This window comes from Emydura macquarii, unplaced genomic scaffold (assembly GCF_026122565.2).
Source record: "Emydura macquarii macquarii isolate MOO-44397 ecotype Brisbane River unplaced genomic scaffold, CSIRO-AGI_Emac_v2 contig_2205, whole genome shotgun sequence".
In the NCBI taxonomy this organism is placed as follows: domain Eukaryota; kingdom Metazoa; phylum Chordata; order Testudines; family Chelidae; genus Emydura; species Emydura macquarii.
In genome coordinates this window covers 27,161,001-27,187,926 of record NW_027132342.1, presented here as the reverse complement: position 1 = coordinate 27,187,926, position 26,926 = coordinate 27,161,001, and the positions used below count along the sequence as shown (strand labels likewise).

The following is a 26,926-nucleotide window of genomic DNA, read 5'->3' as shown; positions in this document are numbered from 1 at the left end:
GGGGGGGGAGAGACACATGACTTGTGGCAGCAGCGGGGTTTTGCAGCGGGGTGGGGGGGGCGCTTTCAGCGGTGGATTCGGCGGCGCGGTACGGCTCGCGTACCACCCAGCCTTCTTCGAAGTTGAGAACCACTGCTATAGATGATGCAGTAGCAAACAAGCAAGCAAACACTGGCACATCATTTCTCTCTTCAACATACTTCAGTGCTACAGAATAAGTGGTCCACTAGGAAAATCTTGAACATTTTGATAGCATGAGTTGTATTTATGGCCTGAAGTCCTTTACCTCTGGTAGACTCATGCACTTTTATCCAAAACCTCAGTGTTTTACGGGTGTTGTAAATGTGTATTTTTTTACATTAAGCCATTAGGAATGTTGGATGGATAATTTAATTACACTTCCAAAGCATTAAAACCTCCATTTAAAAGATCCAGGTTTTTTCAAATACTTATAGTGGGCAAGAAACCAGAAATTATCCTTTGAAGACTGAGGAAACAGTCTAACCTTTGGCAAAGAGGTTTTGGACAGAATGGTTTACTTTTCTCCCCAGTATAAACCAGCAGTGAATGGAAAACAAAAATTATGGAGGGCTTAAAAAATTGGTCAGAGTTTATTTTCTTATTTTGCACAGGCATTATTTAAAGACCAATGTTAAACTAAATACCAAAGGGAACGCTTTCTTTTTAAATGATGCTCAGTGTATATGTAATGAATAATCGCTCTTCCTTTTATTTCAAGTGTCCATTACATTACAATCACAACATGTTATAAACAGAACCTATCAGACATTTTATTTTAAAGTAACCCTCAAAATAATTCCAAGTAGGAACATACATAAATTGAGGGAAATTTCACAACTTTTGATTGAACTATTCCATTAAGATGTTTTACAGTAACCATAATGTTTTGGAAATACGCTTTCTTGAAAGCTATAAAAGCAACACTTCACTGTTTTAGGCTACAGAAGTCACCTAATATCCAAGACATTTATTCTATCAGTTCTAAGTGATTTATACACCACCTCAGTTCCATGTAAAAATCTGGCTAAATGTTTTAAAAAATGACAGTTCAGATTTCAGAATGTTAATGCAAGAACAAAGAACCTTCCAATGTATTTCCTTGATCTATATTAAAGTTAGTTACTGCAAAAAAAATGAAAATGTAAATTTAGGGTCTGATTTACAATTTATGACTTCTACCTATACAATCATCATCCATAAACTAATAGGTAAAATACAAGCTTCAACTCTCGTTTAGTCTTTCAGGCAAGTTAGCTCTTAGCACCAATTGTACTGAAGGAAAGGTATAAAAGGAAATACTTTTACTGTAATTCTTCTGTAAAGATTAAAAATTATAACTATTACTCATTATGGTAAGGCAACCACATTTCTACTTTGTGGCAAATTTTAATTCTAGGTCATAAAATGAGCATTAGATAACAAAACAAATAGTGGGGCATCTCCAATCACCATCTGAAAAATAAATTCCATTAATCTGGCTTCAGATAATTCAGGCAACTATATAGATGAGCTAAGAACATCAAACATTCTCAAATATGAGACAGGGAGTCAAATATCTGCAAGCACCACTTGATACAGGGCTGAAAATATTTGACTTTGCATTTTAAGCTTCATTAAAAGCACAAGATTCAGATGTTAAGTGACTATTGTAATATCAAATTATATTTTCATAGATCCTACTTTGCTTGAATTTATTTTGGACTTGAAGTCCAATTTAAGGATTTTTGCAATCATGGTTGATATCAACTGAAGTTATGCCATGAGAAACGTTTAGAATCGAGAATGGTTTTTAAAATAAGCATTTAAAGACTTGTCCTTCTAAACAATTTAAATCTGTAGATACATCAAAGTTATTTACCCACACATTTACATTGTCTAATTACACAGAGAAAAAGCAGGTTGGGACACTATTCAACACTCAACCCGCAGATCTCTCAGCTACATTCCAGACTCATGAAGATACTTTAAAAACCTGATACGCATTGGCTCCTCTATACACTCAATGAATTTTACTACAGTCCATTCCTTTACCGCTGCTTGACTGGAAGAGTACTTTATCCTTGCAATTACATATTCAGAATTGCATAATTGGTAAATGGTACTATTAAGGGGCTTTTTTTGTTTTTTTTAAGTCTCTTTAGCTAGATACATTTTAGTGGAATTCAGAAGACAAGCATAGAGTCATCTACCATGTTAAAAATCAGTTACCGTACAATTAAGGGTACATGTATGCTCAATTACCTACAATCAAAGTCACTCAAATAATGACATGCAAGAGAACTTCACCAACTAAACCTGTACAAATGTTTGTCTCAATAACAAATCAGCTTTTTGTTAATTACAGCAAAGATGCCTACTCAACCTGAATACGACTAAAGAGATGCTGCAAGCCACAAATGTGAGCCAAACCACATCCAATACAGAAATCTAACTTTAAACCCATCTTTAAGTGTCTATCTTGTGCTGAAGTAGATTATCCTGAACCAAGCTTTATGATGTTACTATGCAGTGCACTTTGAGGGACAATACCAGTTACCAGTCACTGAAAGCATTTGTATGTTGAAAATGTAATTTTAATAGATAATCTTCATCTTACATAAGAGCACAATAAATACACCACATTCTATAGAAACTCCAGATGACACTAGAATAGGAGTGTGGGAGGCAGAAAATACCAACGGGCTACATAACCATCACCTTGAATTGCAAGACATACATTCCCACTGCAGGCTGTCATTTATACAGTTCAGACTGAAAGCTTAGAGAGAAGAAAACATTCCAAGAGGGGAAAGGGGAGCTGGGGAGTGGGCGTAACTAGAAAAAAAGAGAAAGGAAAGAAAAAAGGATTTAAAGGGATATGAAGTTGAACTGAAGAGATTAAAATGGGCTCCCAAGAGACATGAAAATATAAATGTAAGAGTGAGGAAGCACAAAGCTATTATTTACTTCCTCCAAATGAAAAATCCTTTTTGGTGACATTTAGCTTAATTAGGCTTATAGATAACAACAGTGGTAAATGAGGCTAGTTGAAAGTGGTTTAGCAAACTACTGATCAGTTGGTTTGTAACAGTTGTATTGTACACTGGTGTTTTATATGCCTTTTTTTGTGTGTGACAGAAGTTACAACTAAAGAGCATAGTGTAATACCTGATTATATTCAGCACAAAACAGACAAGTCATACATATACCCAGTTATTTCTGTCATTTGCTTTGTTAGCCTCCTACTTTAATGATACATAATATCCTATGTATATACACATTTTAATGCACTGTCAGATCTATCTGACTGTGATAAATTATTACTTTATCACATTTATCAGAGGCTCATTTTGAAAGAATCAGTTACTAATATAATTTTGTATTATCTTGGCCAATTTAGGAACACTGTGGCATGGACTAGTCATACAAATCAGCAGCAACAAAAGTAAGGGAATTTGCAAATTCTTCCTCTTACTATTTAATCTGTTAGATTGGAGAAGACAAATTTTTCAGTTCCGGTTTCAATTTTTTAAATACAATTGCCACAGTAGAGAAACGAAAATCACAGCAAAATAAACTGTACAAAGGCAAAGTAGAATAACAAAAAATATTTTACTAAAACATAAGATTTACAGAAGATTTTCCAGACAAGTAATACAAAATGGTCATAAGCTTTTTCTTGAAAGGAGGTTTCTACACTTGACAGCAGAATCACAATATTATTAGTGAAGGTGATGGATGTTTAATGTTCCCATTTTTGTTCAAACAATCAAGCTTGTCCATCTACAGCATCTAAGTTAGCCGTGGCTAGAGGGCATATCCTAAAGTGTAACTGGTTAGCTGCTTTAACCAATGCAATTAGCATCACCATAAAAAGGGAAGAAGAGGAGCTCACAAAATTAAAACAAAACACCCTGCAGCTAACCCTGACTACCTTCATTCACAGTGCTTATACTTAAACCATGATGGAAAAAAATGATTAAAAGCAGAGATGTGCTACTGCTTTTAAACAATTCCACAACAATCCAGATGATACTTCTAGCCTCTGCTCATGCGTTACAACAGTGAATCAGGACAAGACACAGATTTGCTAATGTGCATTTAATCACCAAAGGACTGAAGATGTCTGGGCTTTTATTCTGTAATGTTTCTAAGACTGTGTCCATTAAATGCAAACAAAAAAAAGAAGAGGTCTTGGCAGAACAGGAGAAGTGATGCACACTTGATGTTCAGAGCGAATTTAAATATTATTCATGGCATATAGCCTAGTCCATGCTCTGGCTGTAAAGAAAAAAGATGCATATTCTTAAAAAGTGAAATAAATCTCATTTTATTCTTTTCAATATACTCTGCTTCCCAAACTTTTGATTAGAAGAGCTTGTTAAGCAGAGGCACCTGAATATTTTAAATTAAGTTTTATGCCACTGTTTCACAAATATAAGCATGTTAACTGCAGATTGTTAGTCACAATCCAAGCCCATAGGATTCACAGAAACAGATGCCCCTAGGAACAGGTGGCCTGGCTGTAGAGGATCCTGTAATGGGAAAGCATAAATGTAGCCTGTTTATTTTATTGCCACAGAAACTACATTCGATGAGAGCCTGCAACAGAAGCAGATTTAGAGATGCTGCAGAGCTCTGTGAAACTAAATTGCAATTTATTAAGGAATCGTTCTCATCATGTACAAGGAGTGGATACAAGTACAGAAAGTAATGGTTTATCTTTCCCAGTAAGAGTTCAGTGAAATACTTTTGCACTTTTTGCAGTGTGAAATTTGCAGACTAAATGGATCCTCAGAAAAGAAAAACATTTTGCACTAGACCTCCACTCTGGCTCAGATTCTGCACATGCAAACAATTGTTCTTGTGAGGCACAGGCACAAAACCAGAGGGTCAGATTTTAAAATTAAGTTCCAAAATATTTTAAGAACATTAGTAATCCAGTTTTAATAGAATTTCACACAAATACAGAAGTAATAACGTGTGCAATACGCTACCTGTTTCTATGGCTTGGGCTTCATTGGTCTTCCACTGCTCTGCTACATCGTTTGCTAACGGATCATCTGGATTAGGAGCGCTTAGCAAAGCCTGGATTGATAGCAGAACTGTACGGATCTGCAAAGCTGGGGACCATTTATCTAAAAAGACAGATTTATAGTAATATGAAACACCAGATTCTTTATTACCACCCCTAGATTTAATGTGTTTTTCTCTAAGATTAAAGCCGTTTAAACCATTCTTGTAAGCAAGCTAAAATTTAAAAAAAAGTGTTTGTAATCCTTTTAAACCTCTAAATTGTCAGGTCTTCCCTGCTTAGGATGAATGAAGAGAAATGTATTTAGTGGAAAGGATGGCACTTACCTTTCAAAATATCTAAACATATTCTTCCCAACTTGTCTACATTAGGGTGATAAATTTTGGTCATGAAACGTACTTTAGGAGCTGCCATTGGATATTCTTCTGGGAGGAATAGTTCAAGTTTAAATGTCCCACCCTCAAAGGGGGAATCCTGTGGACCTGCAATGACCACATGAAAATAACGTGCGTTGCTCTCATCTGGTTCTGCTTTTATCCCAGGGACTGGTTCTGCAAGCAAGCGCTGGGTTTCCTGAAGGAGGAGGAAGAAAGAGACATGGTATAACAAAGGCAAGCTATTTAAAACACAGTAAACATATTTAGACAAAATTTGTACCAGGATACTAAATATTCATTGTTAAGTAGATTTATGCAAATCCATAGAAAATTAATTTTCATATTAGGTGAAGTCAAATATAAAAAGTCAAACAAAAAATCACATAGGAAGAGCAAGAAAAATTCAAAAGGGAAATTAGGCACAAGTGTAATCAATCATTGGAACAATTTATCAAGCATTTTGGTGGATTCTGCATCCCTGACAATTTTTAAATCAAGATTGAATGTTTTTCTAAAATATATGCTTTAGGAATTATTTTGGGGAAATGCTATGGCCTGTGTTATACAGAAGGTCAGTCGAGATGATTACAATGGTCCCATCTGGCCTTAGAATCAATGAATCTATAAATAGGGTGGGTTGCTATGCGCCCTCCTCTGCAACACAAGTTCTGAATTCCTGATTTCAATCATGCCTCTGAACGAATGGCCAATAGTAAAGCTATTCTTGGCCAATTTATTTTAGCTTCATATTTTTATAATGAAGGGAGGAGGGAAAGTCATGCTGTGATACTACCAAATTACAATTCCTCTGATCAACAGGAACATGGACCTCTTCAAGAATACCCCACCACCATGATGTTGAGGCAAATGCTTCCCACTCTGCACTACACAGAAATGCCTAACAGATAAAGAATCAGAAGGAAGAGCTATTTCACATGCAATGTTCAAGATTTCCTATATAGTACCGAGAGGACTTTAGAATCATGTATTCACAGCCATAAACCAAATTTAAGGTATCAGACAACTTGCAGAATTCCTTTCTTCTGCATTATTGAAAAAAGCTTTAAGTTTATGAGGTATATCAATTTAAAGAGAAACCCAACCCTTTATTAATCTATTTTTATCATCGTTACTGATATTTCAACCACATGCAGCATCTTTGGTGACCAAGCTGTATTTTACATTTAAAACATGAAACCTGTGGTATCTGGAATCCCCAAGAGCCATTAATGCAAAAACACACCCTTTTGAAGCTCCCCCTGGAGGAGAGGGCCACTGACTTATAGTACCTGTTACAGAAGGTCAGAGATGAAAATATCAAACTGACAAAGAAAAAAAGTTGTACTGTTCAAGGGGTTCTGGATCTGTAACCTGACACAAACTAGTAACCAGGACAGCAAATCAAGTTGAGCGGTTTGATATCTACCAAAGCCCTATGTTAGGGGGAGAGGGGGGCGGGACACAACTTTTGGTAAGCTTTTAGCAGGTGTATAGGAACTTTCATTGTTTTCTGTTTAATACTTTTACCCTAAAACTAAGTGTATTTTACTTTGTGAAGACTGCTTGGTTAGTGGTAGATAAAAGTTAACCACAAGTGCTGGACCATGCTCAGACCCACTGGGGAAATCACAGTGAGGTACAGAGGGATTGCAAGCCTAAACCCCCAATCTGAAGGGAGGGAGGGAGACACAAGGCTCTGCCCAAAAGGGATGAATGCTAGGAAGCCGGAAGCCTTTAAACAGGCACCATCAAAGAAGACAGGAGGGAGGATAAAAGGTGTCGTTAACCCTGAAACTAAGAGTTATCATAGTTAAGATTACTGTGACTGAAATATTTTAAAAATATATTTTCTCTCCCCTTTACTTTGTGTGTTTGACTACTTGTGTCTAGTCAATTTCACTGTTTCCCCTCTGGATTGTTCAAACCAGTAAGGGAGAGAAAATTTAAAAAATAAAACAAATTGTACAACTACAAGAATTAAAGTTTATGCAGTGTGTGCTACATTTTGTTTTGTTTAAAATTATTTTATGTTGGGTGCCCACAAAACACAACCCAAAGATTGAAGCACTACTACAGCTGCAAATCACCAACATTACAAAACAAGACTGATACACTCCAGCACAGAGAGGCACATCCAGGTACAACAGAACCTCAGAGTTACAAACATCTCAGGAATGGAGGTTGTTAGTAACTCTAAACAAAATGTTATGATTCTTTCAAAAATTTGCAACTAAACACTGACTTAATACAGCTTTGAAACTTTAAAAATGCAGAAAAAATGCTGTTTTTAACCATTTTAATTTAAATGAAACAAGCACAGAAACAGTTCCCTTGCCTTGTCAAGTCTTTTTTTTTTCTTCAACTTTCCCTTTGTTTTTTAAAGTTTAAATGTAACACTGTACTGTACTGTATTTGGGTTTTTTCCCTCCTTTTTTGTCTCTGCTCCTGCCTGACTGCATACTTCCAGTTCAAAATCAGATGTGAGATTGACCAGTCAGTTCACAACTCTGGTGTTCTTATGTCTGAGGTTCTACTGTATTGTTTAGATAAAATACACTTATTAAATTGACAAGTACACAAATACTTCATATATAAAGGCTATGGTTACCATCTCGACACAGCCAAAAGAGCATTCATTACTTTGAACAGAAAAACCTCATTTATAGAAAAGCATCAGATCACAAAATATATCACCACAATCATTAATGGCAAGTGATATCAGTTACTCGTATCATAAAGTCATTAACTATAAAGCACTTGCCAAATAATAAAAATCAGCTAAAACCATATTATAAAAAGACCCAAAGATAATACAAATGTTGTATTCAAAGATCACAGTTAAAATCACTCTTAATCAGTTGTGATTAAACAGATAATACCCACACAATGTGAAAAAACATTGAGTCAAATGAAAATACAATTTAGAAGGAAAATAAATCCAGATCACAAGACAGTCCACACCACCACCAAGCTGCTTAATTAAAATCATATAATAAAAGGAAATAGTCTATAAAAAATCTCTTGCTAGGTTATATAACAATCATGACCTTAATCTCTGGCTAAATATGTTGTCTTTGACTACTACTTATTTTGTATCAACAAATGAAATTATCTTTTTCTAGAAGAGAGAATTCACACTTTTTTGATGTATCTACGAGATTAAAGCTCTGAGTGATAATAACTAAGTATAAATTGTGGGAAGCTTTTCACAGAAATTTTTATGAAATTTCAATATTTTCCACTTTCATCAACAAAAATTTGCTAATCAGCTCTAAAGGAGAAAAAACAGGCTTGAACCTCCACCTACTGAAAATGCTCTCTGCCTAATGCTGCTTGATAAATTTGGTGTAAGGCTATCTGTTTTCATTGCCAAAAGGTGATTTTTTTGTTTTAAAAAGAAATACAGATATAACTAATTCATGTTAGTTATCTTGCTGTCTCCACCAGGATTTTACAAGGCACAGCTAGTTTTTAAAAACCATGATGGAGCTAGGCAAAGTCAATACTATGCTTCCATCTGGGGTTGACCTCCCCTAGCTACATCAAACAGCCTGGTCACCACTAGGATTTTAAAGCAAAATAGCCATCTTGTATTTGTTATCTCACTATGTAGAAAAATCCCAAAAACAACATGCACCCCCCCTTTTTTTGGGACAGTGATGACAGCCTTAAGTCATGTCTACACTACAAAATTATGCTAACCTAACTTATGTTGGCATACAGCCACTGCAGTTATTAAAACACTTGTGTGCACACACTTGGTTCCTTGTGTCAGAGGTGTGCGCCCTCACTTGGAGCACTTATATTGCAAGTGTGGGGAATTGTGGGAAGGCTCCTGAAAGCCAGTATCAGCTGATATAAGCAATACAGTGTCTACACCGATACTGCATTGACCATGACTCTACGCCGCTCAAGGAGGTAGTATGACTAAAACTGGCATAGAGATGTATGTACGTCAGCGGAAGCCAAATTTAAGTGAAGACACTTCCACAGCTAGGTCGATGCAAGGCAGCCTACATTGACCTATCCGTGTAGCATAGTCCAGGCTGTTGTCTTTGGCCAGGTCTGCCCTTGAGTTGTACCACTATAGCTACTTGGTTAAGGATGTGTGGATTTTTTAAACAATATAGTTATACTAGTTCAATCCCTAATGTGGATGTAGTTATTCCAGGAGAGAGATGTCTTGCACCAGGATAGCTTATTCCCTTTCCCATGCAAGAATAAACAATACTGGTATAAACAAAATAAAACTGTGCTAAATACACCCACACCAGGGGTGGGTGGGTGTGTGTGTGTGTGGGGGGAGGTGATACTACTTTATCTACATCAGTACACCTTTTGTGCACTTCATACATTTCTTGCAGACTCTTCTGCTTGTTAACCCAATATAGGCTGTCCAGCAGCAAAGCTCCCCACTAAAGTGGTTTCTGCCTTGTGGAGCTCTTAAATTCCTTGAAGGCAAGCAAAATGTTGGATATAGGCACAGTGGTAGTGACGTCACACTGGTAGGTTACACAGCATCTAAGTATAGTAAATGTTGTCCCTTGTAGCATAGATTTCTGGATTCTCATGCTTGAACAAAACACTCTAGCAAGGCACTATACCACACAGAAACTTGTTGGAATATGAAGCCAGGCATTAAAAAAGAAAAGCTATTAATCATTACCTTTTATAGAATGTTGCATAGATTAATTATAAAAGGCAAGGTAATTTTAATACCCTTTTACAGCATGTGCTAGATTCTCTCAGTGTGAAAACTGGAAAGTCTGATTGGAAATTTTTTTTTTTTTTTTTTTTTTTTTTTTTTAGACAAATGGTGAATGCCCTTCTTATCCTTGTCATTTTGCAAATAAGGATATTTGATACCCCACCCTCTCAAGTATTTGCAAGTCTCCTTTAAATTTAACTCAATAATGCCCTGAGCCTTTAGAGCACTTCAGAATGTGAGAGGTGCCAATGACTTCAGTGAAACTACTTAAAAACTTGAAGCATGTGCTTAAGTGCTTTACAAGATCAGGACCCAGGAAAGTCCTGTATTTAGAATTAATATGAGATTTTTATTAGCTATCAGACTTATTCACAAAAAAATAAGACTCAGGCTAAGATTTTTACAGGTACTCTATTTAGGCATTGCTGTGCTTAGTGTCACAATGCCTAACTGATTTAGGAGCCTAAATCTCATTTTCAAAAGGTTTTAGACAGTCAGGCGTCTAAATCCCATCAAGTATCTTTAAAAATCTCAACCTAAATACTTTAAGTATGTTTGAACTCCTATTTTATACAGGATAGAAAAAATATGCAGCATTCTCCCATTTTTCTGCAAAAATATATAACTAAGGCCCTACTTGAATCGTGGCATGACTGTCAAATAATTGCAGCTGAGTTGCAGACAAGATATGGAAAAATCGTGGAAAATAAATAATGGACCTTTATTAATTGCAGTAATTTGAAGAAGAGAAGACCTATTTGTTTAAAAAAAAATTGCTGGAACAATATAACACATGTATTGTGTTACGCCTGCTAATTTTTTTTGTTAACCAGGCATTTTGCTGAAACTATATCACAGTCATTCATGTGTGGGGTTGGTGGTTCCTTTAGTGACTCCTTTCACTAAAGGGAAGTATGTCAATTTGCTCAGCTGGTTAGTTTAATCCAAAACACACTACCCCATAAGTTGTTATTTAAATGTCATGTGACTTTACAGTACAATAAAGGCAAAAAAATCATCTTTTTTAAATACTGTGATTGTATAGAAGGCTCGGACAAGAATTCTAGCATTTATTTGAAACCAGCAGTCAAGAAATTTGTAAAAATATTTAGAGTGCCCTTGCAAGAGAGAACTGGAACTTCCTCATTAATGCAGTTGGCTTTTCTTTTTTGGAAGAGGGCAGAAGATGATGATATGGGGAGAGGGGTTAGGAGTGCTGAGCTGGAACTGTGTTAAAGAGAAGAATGTTGAGAATAAAAGAGTGGTATCACCCAGAGAAAAGTTGGAGCACATTGAACAGTGGCTTACTTAGAAAAAAGCCCACAGGTGCAGACACCTTTTTATTTTTTAGTTGAGAACAAGCCAACAGATCTGAAAAAAACTGGAATTCTCAGACTGCCGTGATGGTTTGTAATCATACAAGCAAGAGACACCCAGTTTTCTTAGCATGTGCTAACTCATCACAAATTGAACATTTGCAGACATCTGTCTTCACTGGCAAAAACCAAAAATGGTCAAATCAAAGTACCTGGGGAAAAAAAGTAAAATAAGGTCCACCATCACGAACAGGACTCCCAGGCCTGTGCAAGAAATAACAAAACTGGAGAACTCAGTAGAAAAGAGGTGATACAGTGATCTGCATAAAAACACTGTGCCACCATTTATGCACAAAGTATAACAAAAGGAGCATTTGTGAGAAGCGTGGATGCCATTTTAACCAGCCCTTTAGTCTTTCATGAGTTTCTTATTCAAGAACTCATGAGCCTATCAAGACCACAACTCAAGCAACCAGTTTCAAATAATGAGAAAGGAAAATTGTAAAATGCCAAAGTATACATATTGAAGAACAAGAAAGCTAAGTCAAACAAGCCTTCTCAAATTAGTTACAACCTACAGGCAAGTTTAGTACAGTATAATGGTATACTGATGAATAGTTACACTTGAAATGAAAATTCATGTTAAACTATCCATAAAACGTCATCTTTTCTCTAGTGGCAGAACTATACTAGTGTAAAGTGAAAGCATAGCTCTCTTTGACCGATAAGAGTCTGGACTGGTTTAGAAGACTGATGAGAAAATGTGTCAGATGGAATAGGAGGACTTTAAGGAAATTATTATTATTATTTTAAAAGGACCTTGTATATATATATATTGACTGGAAAGCAGTCACACTACCACCTCCTTCTCCATACACTTTGGCAATAAGGAAGCATAATGTCATTTCTTGTAAATCAGTGAGATATTACTTTAAACATTACAGAATGTTTAAGGTGAAAGCTACAAAACTTTTTCAGAAACTATCGAGAAGCTATTAGGACTTTATCTATTTAACAAATTACTGTGATTCCAACAATTTAAAAACAATTGGGGGAAAAAAAAGATAATCTGCATCCATCTTATTTTATTAGCAAACAGCCTCATACCCCTCCCCACTCAAAAAAAAATCCAAAATTATATCTTGCCAGATTCACTGTGCTTGTCAGATCAGTGCCCTTTATGCAAAAAAGAGTTTTATTCCAGTTTCTTTACTTCCCATTCAGGACAACGGATCAGCTCTTCTATGAAGTTATCACCAAATGCCAAACGTGCATACTAATCCATGAGTTTTATGAAGCGTCCTTTAAAGTGGTGCCAGGAAATAGGCATTTTGATGCAAAGTTTAATAGTCTGGTCTTTGCCATTCCAAAACTGCATGGCACTGGCTGTGGAATCAGACATGGAATTAATTAAGACAAAACAAAAACAAGAATTAATTTCCTTGCTATAACTAGCAGTTGAAGTGGCCTGTCAGAATACAACACTCTCTTTCTTCTGTGACCAGCTTCAAAAACCTCCTGGCTACTTATATATTATAAATGGCCAATTCAGCAACTTTTTATAGTATTAAGAGTATGTGTGCAACAATCTTATGACAAGTAACTTTAATGTTACTGTCTGCCTTGTTTTAAGTACAGAAGCAACTCAGGGCCAAATGGAAGTGTCATTTGAGCAATCTGAGATCTCTCAACAGAAATTATTAATTTTCACATTTCTATAGCCTGTTAATGTGAACAGTAATGAAGCTCCCCTTAATCGAAAAGAAAAAAAACCTTTACAGGTGAATTACAAACTTCAGAAACACTGAGGAGTATTTTTTTAAACCCGGTTACTCCCCCCCCCCCCTTTTTTTTTTTTTTTTTTTTTTTTTTAAACCCAGAGTCACAAGAGAATGACTCTTCCTCACAAAAATACTGAACTGTTAGTAGTGAACTCCTTGCCACAGAGAAATTTCAGCCAATCAACCAATCTGACTAACTGAATATTCCCATATGCACTATGGAGCATTCTGCTAGACAGATTGCTCTACTGGCTTAAAATTCTGACATCTTTTGCCAAGACTCAAGAGAGATGTCAGTTCATACAGAGGAGACTGCTCCATTGTGCTACTGGGATTTAAAAAGAGACAAACCTCTGTGCCAAGAAGCCAGGTATAACACTTCACCACATTCATAAGTGGAGCACGAGTACAACTCCTCTCACCTCATCCAGCAAAAAAACCCAAACACACACACACACACACACACACACACACACACACACACAAGGTTAGGACATTTGCAAAGATAAAAGCGCATTGGAACCAAAGGTTTTTCTCAAAATTCACAAGTACTTACAAAAGCACCCCTGATTTTTCACATAATTACATGCTCTTGCTCACTACTTAAGCAATTCCAAGATCCACTTGCTTGCAACTTACAAATTTTGTATCATCCAAACAATTCACAAGAGCCCGTTATAACCTAAGTGTATCATATAAAGACACCTTTCTAAATATGTTCTAAGAACTGGATTAACATAACATCACAACAACTTGGTATCAGCTGAAGGTAAGAGAAAGATAAGTGAGAAAAAAGTTTTAAAAGGAATGCTCAGAAGATTTAAACATGTACAATTCAACCAGTCTTGTCAACATGCATTATACAGTATTAAGGGAATTAGCAGATGATATTACTTGTATCAACAAGGTTTTTTTTTTTAATAGTTGTGAAAAAGCAAATGTAGTACTTGTCTTTTAAAAGAGACATAATCCTGGTAATTACCATTCTATAAACCTAACTTCCAGGCTTAAAAACTCCACTCAGGCCAAGTCTACACTACACACTTACTTTGGTATAACAACATCACTTAGGAGTGTGAAAAATCCATACCCCCCACATCATCGAGCAATGTATGTATACCAATCTTAACACACACAGGTATAGACAGTGTTCTGTTGGCAGAACCGTTTCTCCCGCAGACATAGCTACAGCCTCTCATGGAGGCAGAGTGATTAAGCTGACAGGAGAGCTCTAAAGGTAAGGAGCTGTTTAACTGCGGTGTAGATGTTCAAGCTCAGGCTTCAGCCTGAGCTCTGGGCCTCCTCTCACATCACATGATCCCAGAGCCTGGGCTCCAGACCAAACCCGAGTGTGTACACCACAATTAAACAGCCCCTTAGTACGAAAATGAAAGGTTTGGGAGAAGAAAGGAGATGATATAGAACTAAGTAATGAAAGCAAGAGGAAGGTAAAAGGATAGAAGGAAGAGGAAAAGATAGACAGCAATCAATGGTTGAAAAGGGTGGTGTTTGTGAAGCCAGAAAGGGAAATACATACACCAGTAGAAAGAAGTTATAATCAAAAGACTGTAAAAGTCAAGACCTGAAACCAATCATCTGTGTGACTGAACCAAAGCTTTCCTAATTGTGAATGTTCACGCAATCTGAGGTATTTACATAGTATGCGGGATAGAATATACCACTCTTCTCTACCCACAAAGAATTCCTGAAATCAGGAGAGAACCAGATATATGTTCATGCACCTAGTGTTTCACCAGCAGGAGAAGATTCACAATCCTCTGCTGCATGGCTGGGCTAAGACAAACAGAAAGATGGTCACGGAGGGTAAAGAGGGAGAAAAACAGGAAACTTCCTAAAGGAAGATAGGTCTGGAGTCTGATTAAATAACAGTTCAAGTTTTAGTTTGATCCTTTTCTCTTCAAACCAACAGAAGAACTACTCTCCCTCGTGGAAAGAACACCGCACCTTGCCTTCTGATCCTCTAGGCTGACTGAACATAATGAGGGGCTCTGGAACAAGGAATTCCACTATCCTTTTTCAGGAAAGTCAGGGTTGGAAGGTGTTGGAAGGTTGAGGAGAGCAAAGTTTTTTTAAAACTTTTTAATTAAAAAAAAGTTAATTAATTAATCCAATTAACTGCTATGACCTAAAGGAACTTAAATACTCCACCCCTAGCAAGTGTGTGACTTTTCTGTTTTGGGGTCAGAAAAAGGGAGGATAGAGGGAAAAGAAGACGATTCTCCCAACGTACAAAGTGAACTCCAGTAAAGTGTGACATCTCATCTATGGGACAGATTTTATTCAGTGTTGTTAAGCTCTATATAACATTATTTTCATTGTTCAGAGGATGAGAAATATCTCCTATTTATCCCATGCTACCCAGTAACAGCATGCTGAAGCTACTAAAATATACACAAGGATATATACAGATTATTGCAGTACTGTAGCACCTTACATCAAAGGACCCCAAAGCACTTGACAAAAATGGGAAAGTATGCTTTTTATTTTACAGAGGGGAAACTGAGCCACAATAATTACATGACTTTCAGAAGTGCTTTTTATACTGATTATAATTGTTTCTCTCATCTGCAGAGCCAATATGGAAGTCCTTTTACACAATCTATGCCTTCCCATTTGAGTTTCCTAGACCCTTCCAGGACAAACACTATAAAATGAATACATGCACTCTGTTAAAGCCAGTCAAGGTGAAAGTTATAATCAATTCCACCTACATGCAAACAGCTTGATCTTCTGATTGTGCATGACTAGCAAACCAACCTCTGTAAAGGCAAACATTGGTTGCTGATTGTAAATATAGTTATTATTTGCAAAGTTTTCAATCTTCAAGAAAATCTGGAACAGTTTAGAGTTACAATACAAGAATTGCTTGATTTGCCTGCTTCTGAAGCTGCCGACTGCACTCATCTTCTATACTCCCCTCTTGGTTTCTGTAGCTTGTGTTTTACTCATTCTATCTTGCGGCCCATTCTTTAACGGCTCCTCACCATCATCTACTGGTTCTCCTCATGGTTCTTTTCCTGGATCCTCTCTCTCCTCTCTGAACATATCCCCTCAAGAGTTGAAGCCACTATCTCTACCCCGATCTCATCTCTTCTATTCAGCCTCATCTCCTGTCTTAAAGGGGTTTCACTATGTTTAATGATGTGTTGATGGTTGAATAGCCCCTTAGCCTTGATGTAATTAATTACTAAAACAGCTACAAACGGAAATGTTAGCAAAAACATCTACAAAGCAGGTAGCCAGAGAGTCATTTTACATTTTTCCTACTTTCATTACATACTGAGTGGCAGTTATGCCACAAAGGCTCACCCAAATTTAAATGAAGGGGATTTGTTATAGTTTTCTTTTTACAGTCATTCAAACAAAGGGAGATCTTTGGAGAGAAAGGGAGATCTATGGCAAAAAACATTAATAGAGCCACAATTTCCACAAAAACAACTCTCTCAACCCATCCAATGTAAGTCCCATTTTCCAAAACAGTGAATATTTTAAACTTATTCTTTATAAGATTTCTTTCCAGTTTATATTAATGTTCATAATTAAAACACTTTAAATGGTACACATGTGCTGCTTTTTGTCAAAGTTAACACAAACTCCAGATCAAGTTTTATCCACATGCTTCCCTCCCTTAGCACGCACATGAAATATCCAGTAAAAGATATCTACAGTAAGGCCTTGTTTACCCACAAAAGTTACTTATTTAACCAAATTGATTTAGAAACTAATTTAGTTACATCAGTGTAACCTCAAATTGGTACTCTTAAAATGCCTTAAAAAAAGACAAGCTACAGACAACATAAAGCACTCAAACCAGAATACCCACAAAAGGGGGTTGGACACCAATTTAAATCTATTTAGACACTGATTTAGTTAAAATGATACACCTGTGTTTAGACCACGTCTAAGCCAGCAGAAGCTAGATCTGTGTAAATCACTAAAATGAGTTTCAAATATAATTAACTGGTGTATATAAAAGCATGTTATTAAAACCACGCTTGATAGTGTCAGATTCTGGAGACTACCAGTGTTGAAAAAATTATGATTTAAAAAAAAATTTATTGGAAAATGGAATTGAAAAAGGAGTCAGTAATATTTTCCAAGTCAAGACTGGGTGTCTTCAATTTCACTTTCTGCAACAGCGATAAGGATGACATTTAGTACTTGGAGGATGCCATACAAATAGTTGGGGTGAGAATGCAGGAACGATGAAAATGAAGAGAAATAGCTTTTAGTTTAAAATGCCTGCTGATCCTGCTCTAATATTTGCTCACTTAGATGTGATCCCTGCTCCTGAGAAAAATTTCTAAAGGAAATAGAAGCAGCAAGTCTTAGCCAGTAGTAATCAAAGATCAGTCAAACGAACATTTAAAGAACCTGAAATTACCACTCACGTGCAAGAAATGCCACTGAAGACCACTTGTTTTATTTTACCTTCAACTGCTGACCTCCCCATTGAGGCAGACCCATTTTTCTCCTCCCTGCCATTTCAATTTGAGTCACAGGCCCATTTCTTTCTGGCCACGCTCATGCAAGTGATGGACATGTTTTCCAGTTCTGACTTCCCGCCATTTCCTCCCACTCACACATAACTCCTGATCTGAACATAACTGTTTGGGGATTTCCCTTTCTCCAACTTAATTAGCCTACACATGGGTAACCAATGTAATCACCACCCATCTATATATCTTACTACAATTTTGATATTAACATTTACAATATTTATTTTGCCATGACTTGTTTGAATTAAGACTAACAAATATATCATAAGTTTGCCTGTGATTGGTAAGAATTTCGAATAAAGTACACTTGAAGATGCTCTACCACTGTCCAACTCCATCTCACAGTTGGAGAATTAAATGAACTATATGGTCTACAGCTGGTTAGAGAGCAATTAGGCTTAAAATTATTTAGAGCATACTGGCATGTGGATAAGGAAAAAAAGACAGATTACTTTAGTGACATGAGTAAACATTCATTTTTTCATACTGTCAGAGTGGGAAAACATGATTTTCTCCCTATCCACAGCATATTGGCTCTATGTAAGAAGGTAAACTGGGTGGAGGCTTATCTAATTATGAGCATAACAGTATACTGAATATTGATGGGAAAAGAATTTTCCTGTTTTGAGACAGAGCTGTCTGAGGATATCCAACTGTAGACCTATTTCACTTACTTCATATATCAGTGTATCATCTTCTGTATTTTCACGCACAAAATCTAGAAAAGGAGTTCATGTGTCATTACCTATGCATCTGATAAAGGACACAAGGTGGCCATAGCCAGCATTACATGATAAAATAAAACCAGTTTGGTTCATATTTGCTATTATCTTAATACAATACAGCATATTCTCAGGTTTAAAAAAATTTAGGTAAAAACATCTGAATTAAGATTGTAAACCTCTTAATTATTTTTAAGAAAGAATCATCTGATAAGAGTGCTGTACTTTCCTCAGAAGAAAAGTCAGCATAGTTATGTATGAAAGTGCACAGTGAAGGTCAACCATCCATAATTAGGCACCCACCTTCACCTGCAGAACCATCAAAAACTAAAAGACAGTCATATCCTCAGGCTCACCACCACCATGCCAGTGATTCTGAAGATATTAAAATTACTTAATTGCACTACTGGAGTACACCTGCCTTTATCTCGTTGTAGCAAAATAGTTATTTCAGATCAGTGTAACTAGAAAGAGATTTTTACATCTATTCACCGAAAGTGATCACATAGAGGACCATTCCCCAGAAGTATTATACAATGAAGCTGAGTCCCTATCTACACTGGGGACAGGGTTGCACTGGTGTAATGACATTAATGTAGTTACATTGGTGCAAGTTTCTCTAACACAGATGTACTACTCCAATGAAATTTATTGGATTAAGTCACACTGATGAGGTATATCTGCATTAGGGACTTCATCTGTGCTAGTGCATTAATGTAGTTATAATGTGGAAGTTTCTCGAATATAAACAATGTCTTAGGCTCAGGACTTGAAAAAAAAAGTACCTACCCAGCTGAAACACTATCCCCAAGCCACACCCCATACAGCCTTGTCTCACACCACCCCAAACAGATCTGCTGCCTTATTTTGAGCTCCCAATTAACGCTGCATACACATACATACAGCAAACCAACTGATTCTGCCCCGGTAATAAATTAATGCTCGGCAGTAGGTCCATTAACTCGCTTTATTCTATCCTCCAAAATCCTTTACTGAAGTAGTAAGAAGCCCCAAATGCATGCAGAGCGCTCTGATGAGGAGGTGAGGGGCAAGTTTAATTCCTTCTGGACTAGACCCCTGCCTGTACACAAACATGAAGCAGCAGACTGAAGAGTAGCAAGGCCCTGCCCTGGCCAACCTGAAGAGCAGTACCAGACCTCCCACAGATCAGTGGAAGGCTTGCAAAGATATCAAGGGGAGAATATAGTCTTTATTTAATAACTAAACTTTTATTTATTCATACTCTCACATTCAGTAAAAAAAATATGCTCTCCATCACTATTTCCATCCTTCCTTGTTTCTCTCCCACTCACTTCGTGTCTCCCTTCTATTCTTCCCTCTGTATTTTCTTCCATGCAACTCCAAAATCCGACCACCAAGGGCTTCACTCCCACTCCCTTTCCAATGCCAAGAAAACAATCAGCAATGGAATATTTGATGTTGACATTAAAGTATCACTGGCCTTTGGAACTCACCATAGCTATTGTTTCAGAACTCTGCAGACGCAGGCAGACACAGGGTGGATAAAAATCAATGAATTTTTTTTTTTTAAATTAAAGTTTTTTTTATTTAAAATCAGATTTTTTAAAAATTTAAATAATTAATACTACTAAATTTCTCATTTAAAAAATAACAGTTACAATTAAATCTCATCACAAACGTGCTAAACCTACACTTACAATTTCATAAAAATGAATTAATGGTTCTAGTCTGTCCAGCCTAATACCAGCTCTTGCTTCTTGAAAGTTCTGGGCTTTCAGTTTCTGTTTCTCAGACTATAGTCACATGTGCAATGAAAGACATAGGCTGGATAGGATTGTTGTTCTATGTTTATGTGGTGGTGGAACTGGGCCAAACAAGGCAGAGGAGTTACCGGTAGTTAAGACAGTCTTAAAGACAGAGAGAAAGGACAGAGGCAGAGTAGAAAGGAACAGTAAAGTGGACTGAAAAGAAAAGGGGAAGACATTATTCAGTATACACAGAGCTTCCTATATTCCTCCACACTTTTGCTACAGAAAAACTGTCATGGCTTCTGTGCATAAGGGAGACCCTATCTGGGAATATTTTGAAGAAATATCTCACCAGAAAGTTAAACAGCAGGCAATAAAGAAGAGAATGAATCAAGCACTAACTCCATTTTCTTACGAACATTCTCGACCCCAGATAAAGGTAGATGCCTAACTTCTGAAGATGATACTGCCATGGCATAGGCATCTCAAAATCACTCCTCAGTTATGCCAGTCATAATAAATTTCAGGGCTGGAGCAGAACCATTTAAACAGTACATGTTTATTGATGATGTTTTGAACAAAGTCACTCTCCTGAACTAGTGGAAATCATTAGCCAGGCACCTTGAAACAGGGTTCCTTCAGTTGCTAAGCCAACTTTTCACTGTAGAAGCTTCCTCTGCAGGTTCAGAGACAATACTTTCATCGTTTGGTATTCACTCAAAGATAAGAAACCGACTGGGAGTTGAAAAAGCAGGAAAACTTGTATTTCTGTTTCAGTCTATGAATAAAAATGACAGTGGGAGTGGGGAAGATTAGAGCTAGTTGTAGAAGTTTTAAGGACAGCGTACATTTCGTGTTGTGATGACTTGTCTGTTAGAGTTAATAAAAATTTGAAAATTAAAAAAAAAATTTAAGGACAGCCTAAATCTTAAATAAGTCAGCCATCAACTCAGTTACCTAAATAATTACACAAATTAATAAAAATCAAGTTACCTAAATAATTACACAAAGTATAACCTCGTAGATGTTGTGAAATGCTGTACTGAGTTATAAATTAACATGTTTTAGTGATCAGATTTGCACCATTGTTTAAGAAACGTGAAGAAGTATCAGTGGGAAACTTGATTTAAATCAATCCACCCTGGGCAGACACAACATCAGTTTAGATTGAGGATATATTTCTGCAGTCACAGTGGGTAGAAACTTTCATTTAGAAAAATAAACTTAGAATCCGCACAATCTCGCAGTCAAGTAGGCCAGATATAACGCAAAGGCTGTATGTTTGACACCCCCATTCCAAGGCACAGTGTAGACATTAACAAATTGGACCACTACAATTCAAAATTCAAAAGCTCTGAAGTCCAGGGAGGCATCATAATACATTTAAGTATCTATATACTTAACCAAAAGCATGCATTGCCCTCTTAATAATTAGCATTCTCCAAAAGATCAAGCAGCACCCCCACAACCAGACTAATTTAGAATGTCTGTAAGGCACGCACACACAAAAAGGCATTTGGATGCTTTTCTACAAGTCATACTTCCTCCACCTGTACCTTAGAAACAAATTGTGTGAGTTGCTTCAAACTTCCCATGAAAAGCAAGCAAAAAAAAAAAAAAACTCTGGGAAAGGAACCTGTTACCAACTTAGACGTAGATTCATTAGTGTTTGGTGAAGATAAGGTGAAACCAAAGCCACCTAAAACATAATGAGAGACTCAACTAAATTATGGAGCTTTTACTGAATCTCCATAAGTGTGGACTTATTTAAACTAGCGCTGTCAACTATTTAAAAAATTGCAATTAATCAGAAGATTAAAAATCACGATTAATCACACTGTTAAACAATAATAGAATATCAATTTAAAATTATAAATATTTTTGGATAGTTTTCTACATTCTCAAATATATTTATTTCAATTACAACAACGAAGATGTATACAGTGCTCAATTTATATTATTTTTATTACAAATATTTGCACAGTAAAAAAAGCATGAAGGAGCATGCAAATATTTAGCATACCTGGCACATAAATACCTTGCAACACTGGCTTACAACAGTGCCATACGAACGCCTGTTCTGACTTTCAGGTGACATTATAAGTAAGAATTAGACGGCTTTATCTCCCATAAATGTAAACACACTTGTTTGTCTTAGCAATTCGCTGAACAAGAAGTAGGACTGAGTGAATGCATATGCCCTAAAGTTTTACATTGTTTTGATTTTGAGTGCAGTTATGTAAAAAATCTCTATCTGTAAATTGCACTTTAATGATAGAGATTGCATTACAGTACTTGTAAGACGTGAATTGAAAAATATTTCTTGTTTATTTTTATAGTGCAAGTATTTGTAATAAAAAATATAAAGTGAGCACTATATACTTTGTATTCTGTGTCATAACTGTCATCAATATATTTGAAAGTGTAGAAAATCATCCAAAAATACTTATAAATGTAAATTGGTATTCTATTAACCTGCGATTAATCGCAACTATTTTTTAAAATCTAGTTAATTTGTTTTGCGTTAATCAGTTAACTCAAGTGATTAATTGACCACCTTAATTTAAAACTCAGCAATTTAAATCACTGATTTTAATCAGTGAGCAGGATGCTGATTTAAATCTTCAATTTTAATTGTGCTTTGCATTTATACTTTATTTTTTTCCCTAAAAAAAGGTTAATTCTCACTTATTGGTAACAATAAAAACATGTTGATTTTCAATTAAAGCCTTTACACTAAATTTTATTCTTTTTGCTAACTAGGGGGATATGGTATACTATACACATTTATTTAAGCAATTGTATCTTAATAAGAATCTGAATAAATGTAAGTTTACTTTTTGAGAATGGTGAATATTGCATTTCTTATTTACTAGATTAATGTTTTATTTGTCATGTGCCAAGCTTTATTTGGATGAAAATTCAAATTCAATCAAAAATTAACAACATTTTATATATTCAAAACTTTTTTGTATTCAATAATTTTTTTTATTCAATGTGCTGGAAACAAAAGGTTTATCAGACTTTATCAGAACATTTTACATTAAAAAAACCTGACTAAACAAAAATATTATCTGTAGTTAGTGAGTTGAACCAATTATTTCTGGTTACCGTGCTCTTCAAGATTTTAGATCTTGTAGATCTCATCCTTTCAACTAGTTTTTAATTCATAGATTGGAAGAGTAAAGCAAGCTTCCCTGCTTTTTCAACTCCCAATTACTTGCTTAACTTTGAATGAATTAGTCACTGAACTAAAATGAATAAACAGAATTGAAGAAAATATTCTTTCTACAACTGCGGAAGAGGCTATTACTGTCAAAAGCTGATTTAGCATTCAACAAATTCTGATTCTAGATGCTTTGCCAGTTGACTTCCATGAGTTCATTGTTTTAAAGAAAGTCTAACCATGGTAGCAAATATATACTATTTATTTGTGATTATTTAACAAAAAATGATTTTACTAGATTATAATAAATTAAGACCTTAACAGATTGTCCACCTCAAATTTAATTTTAAATGTTTTTTTTTTTAAGTAAACCTGTATTTAAATGAAAAATCTAATTTAAATAAAAGTAATTTATTTTTATCAACCCCAACAATCTTGTTTCCAGTATATTTTTAAAACTTGTCCACCCTTACATATTTCAGTAACCTTTCCAGTATTTCCTGTTCATTGAGATAGAAAAATGAGTGACAGATCAAATTAAATTGTATTATAGTTTTGTCTTAGAAATTCTCCATATGGCTTGGAAACATTAAGAAATAGGTAATAATAGGTAATACACTTTATACTCTTAACACCATCCTTGCATAGTTTTAGTGTGATTTTTTTTCTAGTCTCATTTCGCTACCTCAGCCATCTATTACGTAACTTTTCATTTTAAGACTAACTATTTTGTGTATTTTCCTGTGTTCTGGTGTTTGCATTGGTTGCAAACTTTCAGTGTGCTCTGCCAAGAATAATTTCACAGCATTATAAATTATTTGTATGACATTTATTCAATTTAACAGGAAACAATGGTGCTATTATTTCCAATCAAATCTAATGGACCTTACTTGAATAACTTAAGTTACTTTTATAGAACGAGTCATCACATCACTTCTTAATAGCAAGAAGAATACTTATGTTGTACTAACAAGAGGAATCAGATCCATATCAGGTCAGGTCAATGTTACGCTGCATTCATTAGTTTTTATTGTGTGACTTCATTTCCATGTGTCATTTGGGTCATCTTCTGTAACATTTATGTAAGTTGATATAAAAGAAGTTTACCAGATTAGTTCAAAACATTGAATGTTTTGAACTAATCAGAGTGGTTCTGAAATAACTGTGTTACTATTACAAATTTTACTGAACACCATATTAGTGTGATCCAAGTAATTCATTGGATTCACACTGCACTGAAAGTATTGTTAGAAGTTGAGCACTCCCGCAGATATCATTAACACTTTGCTTTCGTTTATACAAATACTTATGCACTAAGCACTTTATTGAAAGAACTCTACTTACAATATCCACAATATTTAAAACGTAAACACTTATTCTATATACCATTTTATGTACACACACACACACACAGCCAACCAAATGTACAGAAATCAAGATGTCTATTGTTCTGACACTTCAATTTAATGTCCAATTTAAAGACTAATCTGAATTCTTGTTTACTACACTAGGATCACAGAAAAAAATAATTTTAGATTTATCTTCCTCACTACCTAGGAATTATCATCCAGTTAGGAAGAAGTATCTAGAATAAAATACTTTCAGACTTACTCTATTTCTTAAAGTGAAGGTGCAGAAAGAACTACGTTGCTGCAATTATTTTTTTAAAATAACTTTTTTAAAATTCAAGCAAAACACATACTTGACAGATACTTGCAAACAATCATTACACGTTAACAATTCCTATTTGGGGCAGTCATCAGAACTGATGCAACCTTCCTTCCTCAGCCAGTCAATCCTGAGTCATCAAAAGATTAACAAATCATCACTGGCGCAAACCAGGAAGCCCTAAAGGCAAGGCTGAAGATGGGCTTCAACGTTGGGTGGGTGTCACCATCTTTCCTTTGAGAACGAGGGGGGGAGCAGGAGGTTGGGGTACGATGCGCTGAAGCCCGTGCAGTTTCATTCAGCCGGCTACCGCGCTTCCCTCGCTGCCCCTGTCACAGAAGCTGCGACCCCCGGTGAAATCCACGCCCGGGGCCCGGCCCCGCTGAGAACTGAAGCCCGGCCGGGGGCTCTCTGCGCAGCAGCTGAGCGTCGCCTGGTGCCCGTGAGGGGGGCTGGGCCAGCCAGAAGCAACGAGTGCGGCTGCGGGCTGGGTGGGGGAGCCGCCCTGCGGCGGGCGGATGCAGGCTCGGGGCTGAGGCCGCCCCCCTGCGCCGAGAGGCGGCGGGGTCCCGAGGCGGCGCACAGGCCGCGGCCTCACCTGTTCGTTCATTCATTCCCCGCGCCGCGTCGGCAGCGGCGGCGCCAAGACCCCGCCCGGGCTCAGCAGCCGCTTCTCTCGCCGCCGCGTGGGGCCTCCCGCGCCTCGCTCGCTCACACAGCCCAGGTGCGGGGCAAGGGGGGGGTGCAAATGGCGGCTCCACAGGCCCAGGCCCCGCCCGCTCCCAGCTCGGCGGGGCCTGCCCGCGACTCCCGTGGTCGGCGGAGCGCTGAGCCCGCCTCCCCCACGCTCTGCCCAGCCCCGCTCACCGGAAACGCCGCGCGCTGCGCCCCGGCACCAGGGGACCCAGGGAGAGAGCCGAGGAGGGGGGCGGCGGTTACCTTGATGATCCTGCGGGGCAGCCCGGCCATCTTGTCTTATCGGGATTCTTCAGGCTCCGCTGGGTCTCGGCTCCGCTCCGCTCGGGGGGCTCACGCACAACCGGATTCCGGAAGGAACCTGGGCTCTACTTCCGGTGACGTCACTCCGCCCGCCCCGCCAGCCTGCTGGGAAATGTAGTCAGGGCAGCGGGCGAGCTGAGGTTCAGGGAGCGCAGCCTCCCGCCTCTGGCTGGCGTCACCACCACCGAGATCCGGGGACTTACCGCTGCCTCACACAGGGTTGGTCCCTCCCCCTCCCGTGCAGCCCCCAAACCCCTCACAGCTCCCAGACTCGCCCGACCGCGGCCTGCAGCCCCCAGCCCCTCACAACTCCCCACCCCCTAGACCTTCCTGTGACACTCCTTGCGGCATCTCGACCCCACTCACCCCCGGCAGCGCCCGCCCTCCGCATACACAACCCCCCACACAAGCGCGCTCTGCGACGCCTAGACCCACCTACAGTCCTTAGATCCCCACTATGCACACACCCCTTGCAGTGTCCAGACCCCCCTCTGCAAACACCCAATGGCACCCAGAGACCCTGCAGCACCCAACCAGACCACCCCACCCCACCCACCCACCGCAGCAGTCTGGCCCTTCTGCATCCCCTCTGCAACACCCTGACCCCCCTCCTCGAATCCAATCTGCAGCACGAAGCTCCCCCTGCACGCTCTCTGCAGTACCCTCACAACTTCAACTACCCAGACCCCGATACACTCCCCTGCAGCACACAGACCCTACTCACACACCCTGCAGCCCCCAGCCCCATACACACCTTTCTGCACTTAGTTCCCACCCCCACACATCCACCCTTCAGCATCCTGACTCCATTACACATTCTGCAGCAACCAGTTCCCCCATACACTCCATCAACTTCCTGACTGCCATACACATCCTGCAACATTCAGACCCCAATGCCCTGTAG

The 26,926-nt window shown here is 37.7% G+C and overlaps 2 protein-coding genes across 4 annotated transcripts in view; one reads left to right on the top strand and one right to left on the bottom strand.

Moving 5' to 3' along the window:
* NUDT4 (nudix hydrolase 4) overlaps nucleotides 1–7,382 on the top strand; it is a 64,318-nt gene extending 56,936 nt beyond the window's left edge. For both annotated transcript variants that reach the window (XM_067559825.1, XM_067559826.1), the window contains exons 5-6: nucleotides 5,578–5,646; nucleotides 6,232–7,382. In XM_067559825.1, coding sequence (XP_067415926.1) covers nucleotides 5,578–5,612 — 35 coding nt within the window. In that variant the 3' untranslated portion in view covers nucleotides 5,613–5,646; nucleotides 6,232–7,382. The remainder of the gene's footprint in view (nucleotides 1–5,577; nucleotides 5,647–6,231) is intronic.
* On the bottom strand, nucleotides 708–26,147 carry UBE2N (ubiquitin conjugating enzyme E2 N). 2 transcript variants are annotated; one of them, XM_067559827.1, is made up of 4 exons: nucleotides 25,963–26,147; nucleotides 5,362–5,608; nucleotides 4,998–5,138; nucleotides 708–4,281 (listed from the first exon to the last, which is right to left on the bottom strand). In XM_067559827.1, the coding sequence occupies exons 1-4, from the start codon at nucleotides 25,990–25,992 to the stop codon at nucleotides 4,241–4,243; spliced, it is 459 nt and encodes a 152-aa protein (XP_067415928.1). In that variant the 5' UTR covers nucleotides 25,993–26,147; the 3' UTR covers nucleotides 708–4,240. The 2 variants fall into 2 exon arrangements, with proteins under 2 accessions (XP_067415928.1, XP_067415929.1); XM_067559828.1 differs by lacking the exon at nucleotides 25,963–26,147 and adding an exon at nucleotides 25,622–25,830.
* Nucleotides 26,148–26,926: the final 779 nt, after the last annotated feature.

Excerpts from the sequence above, each read along its gene's own strand:
- UBE2N (XM_067559827.1), bottom strand. The coding sequence starts at position 25,992 with ATGGCCGGGCTGCCCCGCAGGATCATCAAG. Across the intron at positions 5,609-25,962 it reads TGCCCCGCAGGATCATCAAG|GAAACCCAGCGCTTGCTTGC; the intron begins GTAACCGCCGCC and ends CTCCTCCTTCAG. Across the intron at positions 5,139-5,361 it reads ATGTTTAGATATTTTGAAAG|ATAAATGGTCCCCAGCTTTG; the intron begins GTAAGTGCCATC and ends CTGTCTTTTTAG.